This window comes from Rhinopithecus roxellana, chromosome 8 (assembly GCF_007565055.1).
Source record: "Rhinopithecus roxellana isolate Shanxi Qingling chromosome 8, ASM756505v1, whole genome shotgun sequence".
NCBI classification, from domain to species: Eukaryota; Metazoa; Chordata; class Mammalia; order Primates; family Cercopithecidae; genus Rhinopithecus; species Rhinopithecus roxellana.
In genome coordinates, this window is record NC_044556.1 from 143,176,559 (window position 1) to 143,198,134 (window position 21,576).

Below are 21,576 nucleotides of genomic sequence, written 5' to 3' on the forward strand. Positions count from 1 at the left end.
AATCAGAAATGGGGGGAAATGCAGTCAGAAAGGGAGAGACAAAAGCTCCAGTGGCAACTTTAAGTCCTTCCTACAGCACCCTGAGAAAAAGAAATGTTTTCACCAAATATCTAATGTGGAGATAATTCACTCTGTAAAGATAGTGAAGAAGCCTACAAAAAAAGATGACAATTAACATGTAAAGAGCTGTACATTTCCAAAACATTTTTAAGGAAGAACATAAATATTTGGGAAAGTAACTTCATTCAGAAAAATAACTCAAAATGTATCACCAACCTAAATGTAAAATGCAAAACTATAAACTCCTAGAAGAGAATCGCCAAGGAGAAAATCTAGATGACCTTGGATATGAAAATGAATATCACATCAAGATACAATCCATGAAAGAAAGAATTGATAAACTGGACTTCATTAAAATAAAAAAAAAAAAATCTCTGCTCTGCAAAAGACAACATCAACGTAATGGAAAAACAAGTCACAGATTGGGAGAAAATACTTGCAAAGGGGATATCTGATTTTAAAAAACCTCTAATTCAAAATACACAAAGAATTCTTAAAACTCAACAATAAGAAAACAATTCAACTAAAAAATGGGCCAAAGAACATACCAGACATCTCACCCAAGATAATAAAGATGGCAAATAAGCATGTGAAAAGATACTCTACATCATATGTCATTAGAGAAATGCAAAATGAAACAACGAGATACCAATACACACCTGTTAAAATGGCCAAAATCCAGAACTGACTACAGCAAATGCCAAAAAGGACATGCAACAACAGGAATTCTCATTTGTTGCTGGTGGGAATGCAACATAGTATAGTCACTTTGGAAGTGGTTGGTGGTTTCTCATGAAACTAATCATACTCTTACCTTATGATTGAGCAATTATGCCCTTCAATATCTGCCCAAAGGAGTTGAAAACTTGCACCCACACAAAAACCTGCACATGAATGTTTATAGCAACGTTATTCATATTTGTCAAAACTTGGAAGCAACCAAGATGTCCTTCAGTAGGTGAGTGGATAAACTGTGGTACATCTAGACGATAGAATATTACTCAGCACTAAAAAGAAATGAGCTATTAAGCCCTGAAAAGACATGGAGGAAACATAAATGCATATTACTAAGTGAAAGAAGCCAATCTGAAAAGGCTACATATTGTGTGATTCCAACTATAACACTCCGGAAAAGGCAAAACTATGGAGACAGAAAACAGAAAATTGGTGGTTGCTAGGGGTTATGGGGTTATGCGGTAAGGAGGGAGGAATGGGCAGAACACAGAGAATTTTTAGGGCAGAGTGAAAATACTATGATGCTATAATGGTGGATACATGTCATTATAAATTTGTCTAAACCCACAGAACGTACAACACCAAGAACAAACCCTAATGTCAACTATGGACTCTGGGTGGTAATGATGTGTCAATATAAGTTTATCAACTGTCGGATATTAGTAATGGGGTGGTTATGTATGTACGGGAGCAGAAGACATATGCGCTATCTCTTGTACCTTCCTCTCAAATGTGCTGTAATCTGCTCTACAAAAATACTCTTTAAATTAAAAAGTAACCTTACACCACTGATGTGCCCAAAGGAGCATTTGAAAGGGCCCAAGACGACCACCAGGAAACTTCATAAATGAACAGATCCCCAAAAAAGAATGAGGATTCTGCACAGGAACAAGACAGAAAAATGGACAAAAGAATCACCTAGAAGAAACTAGTCCTACTACAAAGTTTAGCTGAAGGCCAGGCCTGAGAACTATGTACTATCATCTACCAAGCTGTCCAGGACATTTCCAGTATTGTTTTCTTTTAAATTCCTACAAAGGAAGAGTGCTATAACTACTTGTGCATGAAAGATAAGTAGCCTAAGCACAACAAAGCCAAACAATGTGCCTGAGTTCTAAATAAATTAGGGCAGAGACTAGGAACGAAAAGCAAGTATCCCAATTACGGACAACCCCTCCAGCCATCCCACTCTCCTAAGGGTACTTCATGAAAAGAAATGCAAAATTATTCTGTCTTTTGAAACTGGGAACTTTTGAGGGGACTAGTGCCACATGGCAACTGTGTCAAGGCCTACAGACATCTCCTTAAAAGCATTATATTTTTTCTAATTAATTCTGTTGAGATTTTGGAATTTTTGTTTCAAAACTATGTTTGGGAGAGAAATCCACAAGGTTTTAGGTTATTAGGAAGTAGTCCACAAATAAAAACCTGTGAAAACCAATTCTAAAATGGATTAATGCTCTCTACATAGAAATAGTCATCAGTATACTGAAAAAGAAATACTAATATAAACAGATTCCTTATTTATTAGATGAAAAATGGCTTTCTTCAGACTTTTTTAAAAAAGGCTTTGTGACTATTATCACATAGATATTTAAAATTTTGTATTTTTTAACTTACTATCCCCACATTTCAAAAAAGTAGTCGATAGGACACTTGCCAATAGTTTGACAAAATTTCATGGACAGAAATTAAAATCCCAGTCAAAAGAAACACCAAAAAAGAAATTCCTAGCTTTACCCTCATAGACAATATGCCAACTATGTAACCTATTTTATAAGAAAGCATTTATATCACCTATTCTCCCCTGGTATTCCATGCACAAAAAGAATACAGCAGCAGGAACACATTGGAAACAATTCCCTTATTCAGACCTCATACTTACAGTCCTTTACCTTACAGACCTAATAGCTACAACAACCTTTCCAAGGTATTTCAATATATGTTAGTATTTTTTGGGAAAAAAAAAAAAAAAAACACTTCATGACGCTCTTATTGCTGGTTTATGAAGGGCATCTAGATGTTTTTGTAGAGAGGGGGCTATTAAATTTAAGCAGGACCTGCCTGCATTGGAAGTATGACATACTCCATATCATATACTTGGTATAAATTTAAGACAGAACCATGGAATTACACTAACTGGATGTATTAACTCAAGGACTGGTAAAATTATTAACTTAGCTCTAATACATGTCAAACAGGTTTAACCTGTGATTCATTTCTGACAAAAACACTCATTTTCTCTCAGCTTCTGGGTATGAACATTACATTGTCAAAAATTAATCATAATTTTTAAATCTCAGATCATATTAGGGGTTAAGAAGTAAAGTACAAAATCTCATGGGGTCATATTTCTATTCTGTTAAAGAATATTTCACCAACTAAAGTTAAATCGGACAAAAATTTTTAAAAACACAGGCATTATACTTCTTTAAATATATTCAACAATTAGGGTAATAAAAGTTTTCATTTTTTCCAATTACTCATCACCACATAGCATTTAACTTCCTGATTCTTTTTCCTTTTTTTTTTTTTTTTAACTAATGCACCTATTTAACATTTCATAAGGTAATCAATAGGTTTACAGCTCTTAGAAATTTGGAAACTAAAATATCTTACTAACTGAAAAAAGCAAAGCACAGAATAATACACAGAATTATACTTTTGTGTTTTTTAAAGCAAGTATCTTGGTTCCTAAACTGCCTTTTTTTTTTTTTTTGCCTTTTTTTTTTTTTTTTTTTTTTTAAGAGGCAGGATCTCCCTCTGTCACCCAGGCTAGAGGGCAGTGGCACCATCATGGCTCACTGTAGCCTCAAACTCCTTGGGCTCAAGCAATCCTCCCACCTCAACCGCCTGAGTAGATGGGACTACAGGTGCATACCACCATGCCTAGGTAATTTTTTAAAAATATATTTTTGTACAGACGGGGTCTAGCTATGCTGCCCAAGCTGGTCTTGAACTCCTGGGCTCAAGCAAGCCTCCTTCCTTGGCCTTCCAAACTGCTGTGATTACAGGCATGAGCCACAGCATCCAGTGGTTTCTACATTTCTAAAGCATAAGTAGGAGAATTATTTTATATAAATATTTTTAGTTAATAGGAATAGGAATTAATAAAATTAGCATAGAGTGGGAGCAGAAGGGAGAAGTATGACAGGGGAAATTTTTACTCTTCATAATTTAAGACACGCAAAATATATCACACAAGAACCTAAGATATGTTATGCAAGAAACTTGTATTTTTTGTTTGCCTTCTTCTATAAACTTTTAAAAAATTATAAAAAGTTCATAAACTATCTGGAAAACCTCCACCACTAATCTGTTCAATCAGTCTCTCCAGTAGAGGGCATAGTAGGTTCAACACAGAAAATGTATGGTTAGTTTATAAGCCACTCTCAAACTGTGGTTTTGCTGCGCAACTTTTACAACCCACTGCATTGTTTCTTCCTCTACCACAGGATGGAAAATATGTGTCATCTTTATGTGGCGCAGTTCTATTTACCTAAAAGCCAGTTGCAACAACAAAAAGGGAAGTCATCAAAGATTCCAGCTTTTGTTTTACATATATAGGTAAACATACATGTAATATATATTACACATATGCGTGAAATATATAAGATGTATATATTCATGTTATATATAACATGTATATGTAAATATAGATATATTGCCTTGTCTTTTAAAAGACATTAACATGGCAAGTTTTTGAGGAAAAGGTTTCTATAGCAGGTACTGCCTTAACTCTTAAAATTACACATAGATACAAAAATTGCAAGTTGATTTATATCCAGATTTATTAACCAACCATATAATTTTCAGAGAAAAATTAATTTTCTGCCACCTGACATCAGCCACTGATCTGGGTTTATGAAAAAAGCAAAGAATTACATTAAACACAAAAACCTCAAGAATAATCTATATTTAAATTAGTTGCTTACACAGGTACATGTATATTCACCTTCATTAATATATTGAGATGATTAAACTTCCTTGGTGTGGAGACCTCTGAAAAGTGTACTTAATTATTATTTTAAAAGACAGGGTCTCACTCTATCACTCAAGTTGGAGCGCAATGGCACAATCATAGCTCACTGTAACTTGAATGCTTGAGCCTCGACCTTCTGAGCTCAAGTCTTCCGCCTGCCTCAGCTTCCCAAAGTGCTGGAATTTCCAGCATGAACCACAATACCCAGCCTGAAAAGTTTAAATGTTAATCAGTTTCCTTATTTATCTGATTATCCAGTGAGCATTTATTAAATATCTACAACGAGCTTGATCTTCTACAAATTTGTGTATCTTGTGTATTTGTGTACCTACAAATTTAAACATTTTGATATTTAATAGTACCTACACATTTATAACCTAATTAACTCTGAGTTAATCCTCGTATGATTTTTCCATCTTGAATAGCTATGGTTTGAACATTTCCTTTTTCCACACATATGCAAATCAGTAATAAACTTTTGTACAGTACTTTAAAGCTTAGAAAAGACCTTTCATGTAAGAGTCACATAATATCCTATGAGGCTGGCAAGAAACTACATGTTACTCTTATTACAGATGAGAAACTGGGACTCAAAGAGGTGTGAAGCTACTGTCCCAACAGTTACTTATCATTTACTGGTTAAGTCTAGGCTCTAATTGGGTCTCCTGACAGAAGTCCAGCTCTCTCTCTCTGCGGCTTCTTTGTGAGAACTCCTGGCCTACCAGCGAATTTAACTGTCTATGAGTGAATTCTAACATCTAAGGTTCTAAGTACAAAATATATTGAGGTAAATTTACATTGGTGAGAAAAAGCAAGTGTCTGCGTATTACAGACAGCTGACAAATACGTATTGAGTCATCAGAAAGTGAAAATAGATGTAGGAATATTATGCAAAGTTTAGGAGAGGAAGAGCATATGCTTAAGGAAAAATGGCATTAATAATCATGTTTCAAAATATCTGTTACTGAAATCTACATGATTTTCCTTTCCACAATAAAGTCCACAACTGTTGTCTTAAATAATAACTGCAGGTTTTGCCCTCCAAGTCAAACTTGGAGCTCCAACTACTCGCAGCTCACCATAAGAATATATTAACTATTTCCAATTTTCTTTTAACAAGTCGAATCCTATCTAGAGAAAATATCTGCAGCTTGGTTGCAAAGCCGCTTAAACATTTCATTGGCTAGTTCTGGTAATATACGAAATCAACTAATTTTGTGGTTGAGGTAATCTGTTTTTACCAATCAAGTCGTTTTAAAACCTTCAGGAGTAGAGATGATACTTGAAGAATTAACAAAAAACTTAATGAAGGAAACTGTTAACTCCTCCTCCCCTCTACTTTTTGCCAGTTATTAAAAGTTCTGGTAAATCCTAACTCAAAACAAGAATGACTCATGAGGAAATCCTGACTCCTTGAACTCATGATTCTAGTGCATTACAGCTATGAAATCTCTGTGTCTCCAGCTTTCTCTCCCACCATAAGGAAACCTGTGATTTCTATTTTGGCAGATATGACCAAGGGCTCCTGAGGAATGACCCTATAGACAGACCCAGCCACGTGCCTAGTAGTGATCAAAAATGCAAACCCAATTAAAGCACTGTCTTCTGATAAAGTCACCTTCTCTTGTTCAATCCCTAATGTTCATTCCCAAAGTGTTTCAAGACGCCCCAGCAAGCTGCAGAGCAGGTCCCACCCTGCCCCCGGGCAGTCAACGTTTCAGGTTACACCTTCCTCAAATTAAGTGGCAGAGAGAAAACCGGCGAGGGTCTCCCCGTAGCCTCAGTTCATTGACCAGGGTGTGTCGAATGAGTCCCTACAGTAGGACAGCAAACAAGAAATGAGGCGCGGGGTCAGGGAACGCGCTCAAAAAAAGAAGAAAAATTCCACTCTTCATTCAAAATCAGGCCACTGAACTCCGGCCTCGCGGCGAGCGACCTCCTCCTGCCAGGGAATCGCCGCTCTGGCCTGGGGCTGGGGAGCCCGTCAGGGTGGGTGGGTGACGGAGCGCCGTAGCCCCGCGCCGGGCCGCGGCCAACTTCGGCTCTTTCCCTCCGCCGCAAGCCCCCGAGCCCACCTGGCTGCCACGCTTCAGCAAAAGGTCGTGGGCAACGGCCCACACTGAAAAGTCCCCGTCTGCTCCCACACCGGCCCCAGCTGGCCGCTGCTATGTAGTCCGAGTGCGCAAGAAGCCGGGGCCGCAGACGTCAGCAGCTCCGCGGCTTCCAGACCCTTCGGCGTTAACCGTGACTGCAGCTGGCGGACGCTGACCCCATCCCAGTGCCCGTCTGCAACCAACCAATCCGCGTCCTCTTGAGGCGGGGCCGGAGCCGCGAAGCCCCGCCCCCAAGTCGCGGCTTCTTATAAATGCTGCGACGCACGCCCAGCAGCTAACAGCCGGGGCCCCAGCGGGAGGACGATAATGCAAAGTGCTATGTTCTTGGCTGTTCAACACGACTGCAGACCCATGGACACTAGCGCTGGCAGCGGCCACAAGAGCGAGGAGAAGCGGGAAAAGATGAAACGGACCCTGTGAGTATGGCTTTCTTCCCTCTCCCGCCACCCCCTGCCACACACTGCGAGCTGCAAACGCGGCACTTTGGGCTCGGCTTTGATGTTAGGAAACTAGCCCGAGCCTCTGCGGGGGGGGAAAGAAAAAATCGAAAAGGTCAGTTTGTTAAGGTTAAATCTGGGTGATGCTCGGGTAGAGTTTAGGAACCGAGGGAGATAGTTGATATGAGGGCGGTGGTGGATGCGCTAAGAAATTGCGGGTTGGCTTTTTGTCCTCCTGCATTCAAAATGACATCAGAATCCTGCGGCCGAAGCGCGTCCCCAGCATGCATACGTTGCATGATGAGTTCTCATCAGCTTACACATCTCCTGGAAGAAGATGCTCTTGCTGGTTGTGAATATACTAGTTTAAAATCCATTTTTGTTTTTTAATAATAGAGCAGATCTCACCCAGTCACGAATGTGGAACAAATAATTGTTCTGCAGCGTCTGCTTAAAAGAAGTGTCGTAGGTGGGGAAGGAAGAGCGCAGGGGAAACAGTCACCCACCTCCTTGTACACTGTCTCTGGCATGCTCCAGAAGCTCCTGCTCTAAAGAGAGAAGCGTGGGTCGGCTCCAGACAGTTCCACGTCTGTCCTTTTCATTAAAGTGTAAAACCCCTCGGAATTGTAATTAACCTTGCAAACAAACTGATGCCCTTTGTGAGCCAGAAATAGTATCTGCCTTTTGAACTAAATTCATTAACAATTCTTTAAAATACCTTAGTGATTGTAGGTAGCCCTGCCCTTAGTTGTAAAACTAGTAGATACGATCAGATTAATGCATGAAACTGCTCAGTACATGAGGTTTAAATGTTAAGTGGATAAGACTCTTATTTGAAGAGTTCTTGCTTTGCCTTATGCGGTTTGTCTCTAGTTACTGGGTGACTTTATTTGGTAAAAATGCGTTCAGCTGCAGTAGCATATTCAAGTGTTGCTACTTAGTGATTATCTTTTTAAAATTTTTTTGTTTGTTTTAGTTTAAAAGATTGGAAGACCCGTTTGAGCTACTTCTTGCAAAATTCCTCTACTCCTGGGAAACCCAAAACCGGCAAAAAAAGCAAACAACAAGCTTTCATCAAGTAAGTTGAGAATCCTGTACTTGCAAATATTAATAGTTGCTGAACTGAAAAGGGGAACTCTGATGTGCATAAGCTAACATGCAGAACCTCTCTTGCAGACCTTCTCCTGAGGAAGCACAGCTGTGGTCAGAAGCATTTGACGAGCTGCTAGCCAGCAAATGTAAGTTAACTCTTGAACTTGAGCCATTGCTAATACTGCAAAAGCCTGGAAAGGCTGGATCCACACAACCAAAGAGCAGCTTGCCTGAGGGGGATTAGACTGCAGTCACTATTGGATAAAGCCTGTTTTTCTCTCCTTTATTTCCCAGGGTTTAACCATGGAAATAAATGCATGTATTTCCTCCAAGTGGGGAAGAAAATCAGCCTAAAAAATTAAAGTGGCAGTTGCTTATAGTTAAGGTTGAGTCAGTTTTTCCATTGCATACAGTGTTTTTAAGAGGCTTAGTTCCCAGAGAATTTATGTCTCCCCTATAAATATTTACTTTGCATTGACAGCAAAGTACTTATATTTTTGCAGCAGAGGGCCAACATAAGCATTTTGCCTACTGGTATCTTCGTCTTTAAAAAGCTAAATTTTGAGAATTACAGGTTTAAGCGAAATCTAGAAAATTGCTGTCATTTAGAAATAATTAAAATGTGAGGGAGAAGTACTAGGAGAAACAAAGAATCATTTGGTCACTCGGTTCTTCACATTCTGCATGCTTTCTTTTCTCCCCCCTTCAGATGGTCTTGCTGCATTCAGGGCTTTTTTAAAGTCGGAATTCTGTGAAGAAAATATTGAATTCTGGCTGGCCTGTGAAGACTTCAAAAAAACCAAATCACCCCAAAAATTGTCCTCAAAAGCAAGGAAAATATATACTGATTTTATAGAAAAGGAAGCTCCAAAAGAGGTAAGGAAACAAGTTCTTAAATTCAGCACAATCTGGACATTTTTAGCACAAAAGTGAAACAAAATAATCAAGGGCAAAGTGGGGCTAGGAGGGGTAAGAAGTCCCCCCACGTTGTAGCTCTCAGTTATGTTAAAGTTCTCCTGTGACTTAGGTAGTAAAGCTAATCACACATCATTTTTATTTTTTGTTTTCAAATACTAAATTTTAATCTTTAACTCTGAACACCAAATAAACAACTTTTTTGTTTTATTTCAGATAAACATAGATTTTCAAACCAAAACTCTGATTGCCCAGAATATACAAGAAGCTACAAGTGGCTGCTTCACAACTGCCCAGAAAAGGGTTTACAGCTTGATGGAGAACAACTCTTATCCCCGTTTCTTGGAGTCAGAATTCTACCAGGACTTGTGTAAAAAGCCACAAATCACCACAGAGCCTCATGCTACATGAAATGTAAAAGGGAGCCCAGAAATGGAGGACATTTCTTTCTTTTTCCTAAGGGAAAAGACTGATCTGCCATAAAGACTGACCTTGAATTCAGCCTGAGTGTTCAGGAAACATCACTCAGAACTATTGATTCAAAGCTGGGTAGTGAATCAGGAAGCCAGTAACTGACTAGGAGAAGCTGGTATCAGAACAGCTTCCCTCACTGTGTACAGAACACAAGAAGGGAATAGGTGGTCTGAACGTGGTGTCTCACTCTGAAAAGCAGGAATGTAAAACGATGAAAGAGGCAATGTAATACTGTTGGTCCAAAAGCATTTAAAATCAATAGATCTGGGATTATGTGGCCTTAGGTAGCTGACTGTACATCTTTCCCTAAATCGATCCATGTTACCACATAGTAGTTTTAGTTTAGGACTCAGTAAAGTGTTTACTATGTGCAAGGGTATTGGAGTTCTTATGACCACAGATCATCAGTACTGTTGTCTCATGTAATGCTGAAACTGAAATGGTCCATGTTTGCATTGTTAAAAATGACATGTGAAATAGAATGAGTACTATGGTGTTGAAAACTGCAGTCTCCGTTATGAGTGCCAAAAATCTGGCTTGAAGGCAGCTACACTTTGAAGTGGTCTTTGAATACTTTTAATAAATTTATTTTGATAAATAATATTGAACACTTGGAGTCTAGATGTGATTTTATTTTTGATAACTGGAAATGTGGCAGATAAAGGGAAAACATCTTTATAGTGAAAGACATTTCAGTTTTTGTGCCTGCCTAGTGAGAACTGACAGTCTTCAGAACTGAGAAATGATAGTTGCAGACAGACAATTCTTTAAAACCTATAAGCATTATGTAGGCCTAAGGAAGTCACATCCTTAGAACCACTGCATTTATGCTTTCTAATCTTAAAAAAGTCAAGCTTGTTGTTAATGAAAATAAACACTGATCTAAAGCCTTCTGTGAGCATGTGAGTACCAGCTAAATACGAGAAGTAAATGGAGACAAGCACAAAAATTCACATAATTAAGCTGCTCAAATCAAGGAGCCAAATAAGGTCAATGTAGGGCTGTCTTCATTTACTTGTCATTGCTTCCAAGCTCACCCACAGGTACTGGCATGGGCTTCCAAGATACATACCTGAAATTGTTCCTTGCCATGATGTATCAATACAAAATCTCAGAATTTTCCTGACTTTCATGCCTTCATTTGGCCAATAAAGAATCTGTGTTACTTTACATAATGATAAAGTCAAAAGAAGGGCGCTTTTGTTTCTTAGACTTAAATCCAGAAATACGCTTTTTTCCACGTGAGAGAGGAAGCCCTTGAATCTGTTTTCAAACTGGTGAATTATTAAAAAACACCCCTTCCTCAGCAGGCTGTTTTTTCCATGTCCTTGATTATGGTCTTAATACAAAAGGAGGAGGAACCCTGATTTTAGAGTTGGAAGACCTGACCCAAAGTAATCATTTCTCATAGCTTTGTGACCTTGGGTGTCCCCATTGTCTTCCCTAACTCTTCATTTTAAACCTTCCTGCCTTTCTAGTTCTATAAATTAGTAAGGGATTTTAGAAATCATAAAGCACTAAACATATTTTTCTGATTTGCCAAAAGAAAAATTGACCTCTAGTAGTTTACTGTTTCCATTGTGATTGCACTAATTTTCACCTTAGCCAGAGTTTCTGGCACCAACAGGTACAAGCTCTATTAGAGAGACTGCCTTGTCTACTCCTGTATCACTGGCAGCCAGAAAAATACAAAATAGGTGCTCCATAAATATTGATTGAATAAATGAATCCAAAGAGTCATTGAAACAAATATTTCTTTGGAGAATAAATGTGTCAGGTCTAGCATAATCCTTAATTTGGAAAGATTTTGGCCAACAGAGGAACTCAGGAGTCATGCCATGTATCATCCTATTTGTCACCAAGTCATTTATTTTACTTCAAACCTCTCTACAGCCTACTCTCTGTTACCACTGATCAAAGACACCACCATCTGATGATGCCTAGATTACTGCAATAGTCCCATCTCTCACCCACACTTCCCACTCTCCCACACCAATGTTTTCCTGCCTTTTAACTCTAGGGACCCCTTCAAGACAAATCTGATCTTGTCTCCAGTTGCTTATAAACACCTTGACAGGTTTTGCTAACAATTAGGATAAAGACCAAATCCCTAACATGGCCTAATACCTGCATGGCTTGACCCCTCCTTTTTTTCCAACCTTGACCGCATTTCTCCCAGCTCTTTCTGCTAAGCCATACTGTCCTACTTTCCTAGCAGGTGCCATGCCCACTGGCCTCACAGGACCTTAGCACCTAATAGTTCCTCTGCATGGAATTCAATTTTAGCTCTTACTCATGCACATATCAATGCAATTGCCACTTCCTTAGGGAAGCTTCCCTGATTTCCTTACCTAGGTCAGATCCCCTTTTAGATGTTCTCATAGCACCGGGTTCTCTAATTTAGAGCACTTAATGGAGTTGTGAGTTCTCATTAATTTGTCTGATTATTTAATAATTCTATGTCTTCCTCTACCAAATTGCGGGAACCACAATTTGAGGACCCTTGGCCTTTTTCTGCTCACCACTGAATCCCAACACCTAGCATAGTGCCTGGTGTACAATGGGAGCTGCATAAATGATTGTTGAATGAATGGATGAGTATTAAAAGATCTTGCAAACAAATTTTGATGAAACAAGGATCTACCAATGCACAAGTAATTAAGGACAAGATTTTTTTAAACCACACTGGCTCAAATGTCTGAAAATATCTGTAGAACGTTTTTCTTTGGCAAAAATAACTAACTACCTCTTACTTGGCAAAGTCTCTATAACTTTTGACCTTTAATAAAAGAAGAGGCCAGATTATACTAACAAAAAACAAAAGTGTTGATTTTCAGGGCTGCTAAAAGGACAGACTTTATTCAGGTAGTATTTTCCAATGTTCTCTAGTGTGGAACAAACTGAAATAGATTTAAGATTAGAAACCACATTCGTCCACAAATAAATATTACTTAGTGTTCCAGTTTCCCAGAGCTCACACACGTAGGATCCACAGTCCACTCATTTTGATAATATTTCGTTGTTCATATATTTTCAGCCCAAGGGTATTTTAAAATATATCAATTTCATATGATCTCACTGAAAAAAAAAATTATATGTTATCTGTCATGTGAGCACAGGGAGACAATAAAAGAGTTTCAATAAAATTATCTATAGTGGTCACCCAAAATGTCATAGGAAGCAGGTCTTTGGTAGATGTGTTTGTGTTGTGTTGTTTAATCACAGTATTTGATCATGTATGGTAGTGATTCTCACCTTGTGGGGTTGGACAGTGAAGGGAAACAGTGATTGTGCATTTCTCTGTGTCTTGAGAGGTGTTATGCATGGGAGTGCATTGTGTATTTGGACAGTATAAAGACTAGAAAGTGTCTGCCCTGTGCCAGCCACTAGACTATTTCTTTGTTTTCCTATGTTAGCTCAAAATTGCAGCTAAAGGACTTAGCCTGACTTTACAGAGAATATCACCATTACTGGATGTAAGTGTTGACATGTATAGACGTTCCTTGGGTCTGACTTTGATGCTTTTTGACAACTTTAGGAAACCATTTTGGCCAATGGCAGCGAGCACAAGTGTTTTATCTAATTTCTGACATCTTAGCTAAAGAGCAGCTTGGAGCTGTTTGAGGTAATGATAACAACCCCAAAGAGCTTCTCCTGTGGCCTAAAGGATAAAAAAAGGAATCAACAGGTGATAGCCTTAAATACTAGTGGTTGGGATATTATTCTGCAGGAATGTGACACCAATCTCAAGTAAAATTTATGGAAATGACTTGGGTAGCAATATAAGCCTGGATTGGAGACAGGGTGATGAGTTAGGAGACTGCAATGATAGCTCACGCACGTGAGAAGCAGCCATGGGCCTGAATCAGGATGGTGTCACCAAATAATTCAGTGTAACTTAATAATAAATTATACATCACCTACTCCATGCAGAACACTGATCTAAACCACATAGGGAATAAATATAAAGACCCGTGAGACACATTCCCCATCCTCCAAGAAGTACTAATTAAGTAGCTGATGAAATAAATATACCAATTAAAACAGAGTGTGAGCTATGATTGCTGATTAATTATGAAAATAAAAGTGCAGATATCTTTAGCTGGAATAAATCAAGAAACAGTGAAGTGGCATTTTTGTTGATATTTAACAAATGCGTTGAATTTAAGAGAGAGAAAGGAGAGATTATTCAGGGTGAGAAACAGTCTAAATCTAAGGAAAGGGGAAAGTAGGATTACCTGTTGCATTGTGCTATGGTACTTTTGTAGGCAGACATTTTTAATGGGGATGTATATTTGAAACCTAGTCCATTGATTCATGTTTTAACAAATATTAAAAGCAAATATATAGATAAATAGATAAATATTTATGAAGGACTTCTCTGGGTAAGACAGGTCTATAAGAGTAGAAGACTAGAAGCTCAAAACACAACTAAAAGCTGCACTTAATTTTTCTTAAAAGTTGATTTTCATAAGATCATCAGCATAGTTATTAACCTTTATCAAATTTTTCTTCATGATTTCCCAGGCATCTTTCCCTTCCCTTACTGCAGCCAAGTGCTTATTCACCATGGTCATCCTCCTCTCACCTATCTCAATAGGCCTCAGATCCTGTATTCTGCTTCTCATCCCTTCCCTAGAATGCCATTTGAACACTAATTTTCTCACACTACTGTTATGCTCAGAAAAGTACATAAATTCCCTGGAATCTCCCAAATCAAGGGAAATTCCTATGCCTAAGGCAAAAAACTCTCTACCACTTTTGTAAAATTTTGACCCATCGAATCTTATTTCCCACTGTTGACATGAAACATTTGATAATGATTTTTCTTATTGCCTCTGAGATATATTATTCTCCTATTATTAAATCAAAATTTCCCTTTGCCCAAAACCTCTCTCTCTTCCCTTAAGTTGTACTCATTTTTTAAGGCTCAGATCAAGTTTCACCTCCATAAAATAGTTCCATAAGTGCATTAGTCATATCTCCAATTAAATGGTCACTAACTGGACCATTCCGACTTACTCCATTTTCAGAGTGACTAATAAAGTTCCATATATGAGAGATACTCATTGCTTATTGATGATCTTATTAACTTATTAATTCATTGATTGACTCACAAACTCTTAAGTAAAAATCCCTGCAGTGATATAAATGATTTCATTTAAATATACTAAACTCACTTGTAAAAAGTGACTTGAAAAAAGACTTTTTCAGAAGTCTACATCGTTTTCATCTTGGCTCTACATTTTTGCCGTGCAAATTTACAGTAAAACTGAACTATGTGGATCTTGGATAAGATCCTAATGTTAGATTTCCTCAAACCCCAAATTAATCTGATATTTGTAGGGTTTTAAAAGTACACTGACCTTTAAGGAAGCTTCCTTTAAGAGTGATTCTGTGTGTTTATTAAGCTGGTGTATATCTTAGACATGTACAGATGTCACACCAAAATCAAAATAATGAAAAAGAAAAATGGGCCAAAAGGAAGAGTGAGAAGAAACAATTTCCTGCTGTCTATCTGGAGTAAAGAGGGAGTTGATATATATATGTATTTTTTTAATGCGTTTGCGACTTCCAGTCTCATAGGCCTATTCCTACCTCCTCCCCAAATTACTCTCCCAGTCTTTAGCTTCAGAAGCAACCACAGGTAATCGACAATGAGTGCATTTGAAACTGCGCTGTCGAAAGAACTAAGAAAAGTATGCGGTTTACATGAGCTGTGTTGCAGTCTGACAAAGACCAGATATAAAACTTTTGCTTGAAAAGCAGGTGGTACTTAGTAGACCTTTTCCCTGCTTGCAGGGAAGCTTACAGTATTAAATCTCCACTCGGCACAAACCAACATATTCTCACACAGGGTAATTTTCTTGCCAAAGTGGTCACTGAGCATTGTCACATAAATGTCAGGACTTAAAGTTCTACTTCTTTCTAATTCCTTCTACTTCTGTTTTTCAGATTCTAGAGCTTCACAACTCCTATAACAATCTATAAAAGCTCTAGTAATGGCTGGGCACGGTGGCTCACACCTGTAATCCCAGCACTTTGCGAAGCCGAGGCGGGCGGATTATGAGGTCAGGAGATGAAACCATCCTGGCAAACACGGTGAAACCCCGTCTCTACTAAAAATACAAAAAAAAAAAAAAATTAGCCCGGCGTGGTGGCAGGTGCCTGTAGTCCCAGCTACTCAGGAGGCTGAGGCAGAGGAATGGCGTGAACCCGGGAGGTGGGGCTTGCAGTGAGCAGAGATTGCGCCACTGCACACCAGCCTGGGTGACAGAGCGCGACTCCATCTCAGAAAAAAAAAAGAAAAAAGAAAAAAAGTTCAAGTAATATGATTAACATTTTAAGAACAACTAATAATACAACTATTTCAAAAATAATTGTAGTCATCACACAATTATTTTCAGAAAAACCAGTTACCACTGAAAATGTTAATACTAATGAAGTACTTCTGAACTTTGAGACATTAACCAGAGAATATAAAAAATAACTCAGAAAGAATATGAACCACAAAAGCAGTAAAGTAGTGCTATACAATAAAAAAAATTTATAATATGATATATTATATATCATTATATATTATATTATAATAATATGATATAAGACTATATGCCGTAGGGCAGGGTGGCTCACGCCTGTAATCCCAGCACTTTGGGAGGTCAAGGTGGGTGGATCACCTGAGGTCAGGAAGTTGAGATCAGCCTGGCCAACATGGTGAAATCCCATCTCTACTAAAAATACAAAACAATTAGCCGGGCATGATGGCACATGCCTGTAATTCCAGCTACTTGGGAGGCTGAGGCAGGAGAATGGCTTGAACCCAGGAGGCGGAGGTTGCAGTGAGCTGAGATGGCGCCACTGCACTCCAGCCTGGAGGACAGAGTGAGACGCCCATCTCAAAAAAAAGAGAAAAAAAAGAATATATGCCACATATGTAATGTTAAATATTATAACCAAATTTAAATAATTTAAAAGAAATAGGTAAAATTGATTTGAATAATATATTTTATGTAACCCAGTATATTTATAGTATTATCATTTGAACATGTAATCAATATGATAAATTATGAGATAGTTTATTTTTTTTATTTGGTCTTCAAATTCTGGTGCATATTTTACACTTGCAGCCCATGCAGATCCACATCAGACACATTTCATACTAAACAAGTTTTAGGCAAGGCAGTCCCCAGTCCTATATCTTTGATTTGATAAGCTCTCAGTTATGGTTTGATATGATTTAAAAACCTAAGGTAGACCTCATGTTGACATATTATTTTTGTGTTCTAACTACTTAAAATATAATACACATTTCTTTTTTAACTTGTGCAAAGGCAAACTGTTAATTACTTCCTCACTCAAAATGCATTCTAAAAAGTAAATATTCAAGATGGGACTGAATAAAAATATCTTAGGGGTAAGAATTAAATACTTTCTCACAGAAAGTTCCATTTTGGAAACAGTATAACTTAGTTTAGTTCTGCCTATTTGTCCTCTAATGATTATCTGTTCTTTCCCTGCTACCACTCTGCTACCATTATCTAGGCCTTCTGCATATCATACCACTATTACTCTACAGTCTTTTCCCTGTTCTCTTGGAATTAGAGTTGCCTCGGTCCAATTCGCCCTGCATATGGAGCAAGACTATTTTTCATAAACACCAATTTTACCATATATTGTTTTCCATTCAAAAAGTTTTATTGTCTTCCTGTTTCCAAAGTAGCATGCAAAGAGTACCGGATTAAAAACCAACAGAATGAGAATCTGTTGCCATTAACTTTCTAGCTAACTTGGGAGTCATCACCTCTTATGACCTCAGCTATTTCACTGTAAGAGAGTTGACTATCTCTTCCAGCTCTAAAATCTTGCTTGGCTTTGGATTATTCTCTGCATTCTATCCCTACCCTGACAATTTTAATTTTTTTTCCTCAAACAATCTAACATAAAATTACCGCTTTATTCCATCTGCCTTCCTTCCTATTCTCATTAACAAAACTCCTATCATTTCACTCATGTTGACTTTCTGTCTGGATAGGCCCCTACTCCATTTATTCTACCCATGACCTAATATTCCTCAAGACCCAACTCAGCTTCCCATGACACAAATTTCACTAATCTCTGCACCCAATCTTGCATTCAACAAATACTTACTGAGTGCCTACTCTGTGCAAAGCACTGGAACACCATGCCAAATAAAAAAGAGACGTTGCCTGCACCCGTGGAACCTATATTCTGCTGGGGTCAGTAGATAATGACCAAATGAGCAAATAAACAAATAGGATAATTCTAGAGTATGGCAAATGCTGATGAAGGAAATAAACTATACAGTGAGATAAGGAAGACACTAGCTGGTCTAGAAAGGCACATGTTTGCCTGTGCAGAGGGTTGTTAGAGGCTGCGTGAGTTTGTGTTCACTGACCAATAAATTAAGGTAAAGCCTGCTTCTGCTTTGCAATAATAAATATTCTTTGAATGGAACACACATAAAAGTTGTTTTAGCTAAGCCATAACTTTCTATTAATTCTAAAATAATTTTTATGTTTAAAAAGAATAATCTTTTCAGCAACTCATTACATCCAGTATTATTAAAGGCCTAAAATATAAATAATCCTTCAGAGGTATCTCTCAAATCACCAGGCCTACCAGGTCTACCCAAATATTTTGGTATTTTAATACACCAGGTTATTATAATATACCAGGTTAATGTTTCTAGATAACCTTTATCCTTCTAATTGTTTTTTTAAATAGCATATTTCCTTAGGTGCCATCTAACATGCTTCTCTTTCATGCCCTGTCATGTCACTGATGTTTTCATCCACTCTATCCTTCCAGCTAAAAACCTGACATTACACAGAGATTTTTTTGAAAGCTGTAAACCTCGGCCATTCAAACTGGAGTCACAAAACTCCAGAGGTTTCCCCTGAGAATTCCACTCCATTAAATTAATGTGAAGGCAGTCTACCTATGGGGAGTCCAACACCATCTCTTATCTGGATTCTTTCTTTTTTTTCTTTAAATAGAATTTGTCCTTTTTGAATTACCTAGATTCTTGACTACAACTTTTGCCTGAAAGCTCTCCTGCCTCCAAACAGCTGAGTCCATTTCATCCCACCAGAAGACTGGAGTGGAAAGAATGTGGAGCTCAAAGGCTGTGAAGACTTCTACTGTCATCTTGATTCCACCAATTGAATTAGTTGCTCAGCCTTTGATACAATACTGAGCTTCTATCGGGACTGTTTTCTTACTTGTTAATTAAGGACAGAACAGGTTGATTATCCCTTACCCAAAATGCTTAGGACCAGAAGTCTTTTAGATTTTTGTATTTCTTTGGATTTTCAAATATTTGCATACACATGATGAAATACATTGGGCAGGGGACCCAAGTAAAACACGAAATTGATTTATGTTTCATATACACCTTATACTTATAGCCTAAATGTAATCATATGCAATATTTTAATGTTTGCTCTTAAAACAAAGTTTGTGTACATGCCATCAGAAAGCAAAGGTTTCACTAACTCAGCCACCCTTGTGGACAATCCGTGGTTGTCTGGCATCACTATCATTCTTGACTCTGAATGTATCTGCTACCAATAAGTAGTTATTTTCTAGTACTTATTCACATAGCGGTATGTAACAGTAAAAAATATGACATATCATTAATACGTTGAAAAAATAATGCACTCTAGGGAACTAAGCAGTGCAGTAGCATCACCAGAATATCTGTATTGGCTGTTAACCGCAGCAACAAACAATGGCAAGCTTTTGGTCTTCACTCATGATGCTTGTTTTTATTAAAAAGTTACTGTGCACTGTATTTTATTTTTCTAGATGAGAAGAAACTTCAGAAACAGTTGAAGGACCAGGAAGTGGGTCCTCTAGGGAGGAGGAGGCACTCTGCTGGATGGCTTTTTACAATGTTTCCTCCAGAGTCATCTGCTTCACTAATAACAGTTTTTATCTTAGATATCTCTCTTTGTTTTTGTAAACTGATGTGATTTGTTCTTTTCTGTCACAAATGCATGCTGCTGTAGTCCTTCAATAAGCCCATCACACATGTTCACCATGTCATCTATGGTCACTTTTCTACGGTGTTAACAGCATCGTCGTCGTTGTGCACCCGCATTTTGACAGCAACCCATCATATGAGGTCAGGTGTAGAATTTTTTACCTGTAGCATCATATCAGCACTCATAATGTGTTGGATTTAGGAGTGTTTTTTATTTCACATTTTCAGATTATGGATCCTAACCCTATATCACTATCAACTTTATAAACAGTTTTAAGAAATGTAAGAAATATTGCATAAGTTGTACTTAATCACTATGCTGGGCAATTAGTAGACATCCAAATTTGTCTACTTAAAAATCTCATCAGAACATTTAATTTCTCCATCTAGGAAAACCTGTACAGCACCACAAATAACTTACAGAATCAACTCCAAACCTACTAGCAGGCTCATCTCATCTTGGCTCTCAACTTCCTTTTCTAGCTTTCTGTTATAGTTTCTTAATGATCCTCTTCACTCACCACTAACTCACTCTGGCCTGCCACCAAGCAGACATCTCACTGTTCCTTGACAGCACTAGGTTCTCTGGCAGCTCCATTCCTTTAGCCCTTTGCATGTACTGTTTTCTTGCCTGAAATGCCTTTTTCTTCTCTGATTGATATTTTTCTTGTTTTTCAAATCCTTGACAAAATTTGACTGCTGCAAAATTTCACAGATGAACCCTAAAGAATGAATACTTCCTCCTTCTGGTTGTCTGCATTATTTTGTTCATACCTCCATGATAGCATTTTTATTGAAATAACATCTATCTCAAAACATTAGTGTTTTCTATATTTACATTTCCCGTGTCAATCAAATTGTTCCAGAGGAGGAAAGGGGCCTCTATATCTTGGTCAGTGTCCACTTGGTTTGTTATTTTTTAACATTTAAAATATAGGCTCTAGAAAAGGAGTTCTGGACCTGTCCATAGACCTTTTAGTAGTCTCTGCCCTTGGATAAGAGAAAACTACACATTATTTTTTCTAACCCCTAATTAAATGTAGCATTTTCTTCCTTTGTGAGTCTAAGAAACAAGCCAGGCCAGTCGCAGTGGCTCATGCCTGTAATCCCAGCACTTTGGGAGGCTGAGGTGGGTGTATCACCTGAGGTCCGGAGTTCAAGACCAGCCGGACCAACATGGTGAAGCCTGTCTCCAGTAAACACACACACACACACACACACACACACACACACACACACACACACACAAATTAGCCAGGCATGGTAGTGCGCGCCGGTAGTCCCAGCTACCAGGGAGGCTGAGGCATGAGAATCGCTTCAACCCAGGCGGTGGAGGTTGCAATTAGCCGAGATCGCACACTGTACTCCAGCCTGGGTGACAGAGCAAGACTCTGTCTCGAAGGAAGGAAGGAAGGAAGAAAGGGAGGAAGGAAGGAAGGGAGGGAGGGAGAAGCCATAGCAGCAGTAGCAGTACATGTGACTGCCACAAACAGAATTTGCAGATCTTTTCACATTACAATTGTTGATGATTATTTCCAAAATTCAATAGTAACTAGACCTAAAAATAAATCTTGTTTAAAGTGTTAATAAAATACAAACAGTATATTACTATATCATAGTTTTTTAATTAAATGTTTTATTTTGAAATAATTGTAGATTCTCAGGCAGTTGTAAAAAAAAAAATAGATCCTGTGTACTCGCTACCCAGTTTTCCCCAGTGATAACATCTTGCAAAAGTATAGTAAAATATCAGAACTAGGA

At 38.1% G+C, this 21,576-nt stretch overlaps 1 protein-coding gene across 1 annotated transcript; it reads left to right on the forward strand.

The window, feature by feature from the left end:
* The first annotated feature begins 7,170 nt into the window (after nucleotides 1–7,170).
* On the forward strand, nucleotides 7,171–10,417 carry RGS2 (regulator of G protein signaling 2). The gene is made up of 5 exons (XM_010375547.2): nucleotides 7,171–7,307; nucleotides 8,305–8,406; nucleotides 8,505–8,566; nucleotides 9,130–9,296; nucleotides 9,552–10,417. The coding sequence occupies exons 1-5, from the start codon at nucleotides 7,198–7,200 to the stop codon at nucleotides 9,744–9,746; spliced, it is 636 nt and encodes a 211-aa protein (XP_010373849.1). The 5' UTR covers nucleotides 7,171–7,197; the 3' UTR covers nucleotides 9,747–10,417.
* The last annotated feature ends 11,159 nt before the right edge of the window (nucleotides 10,418–21,576 follow it).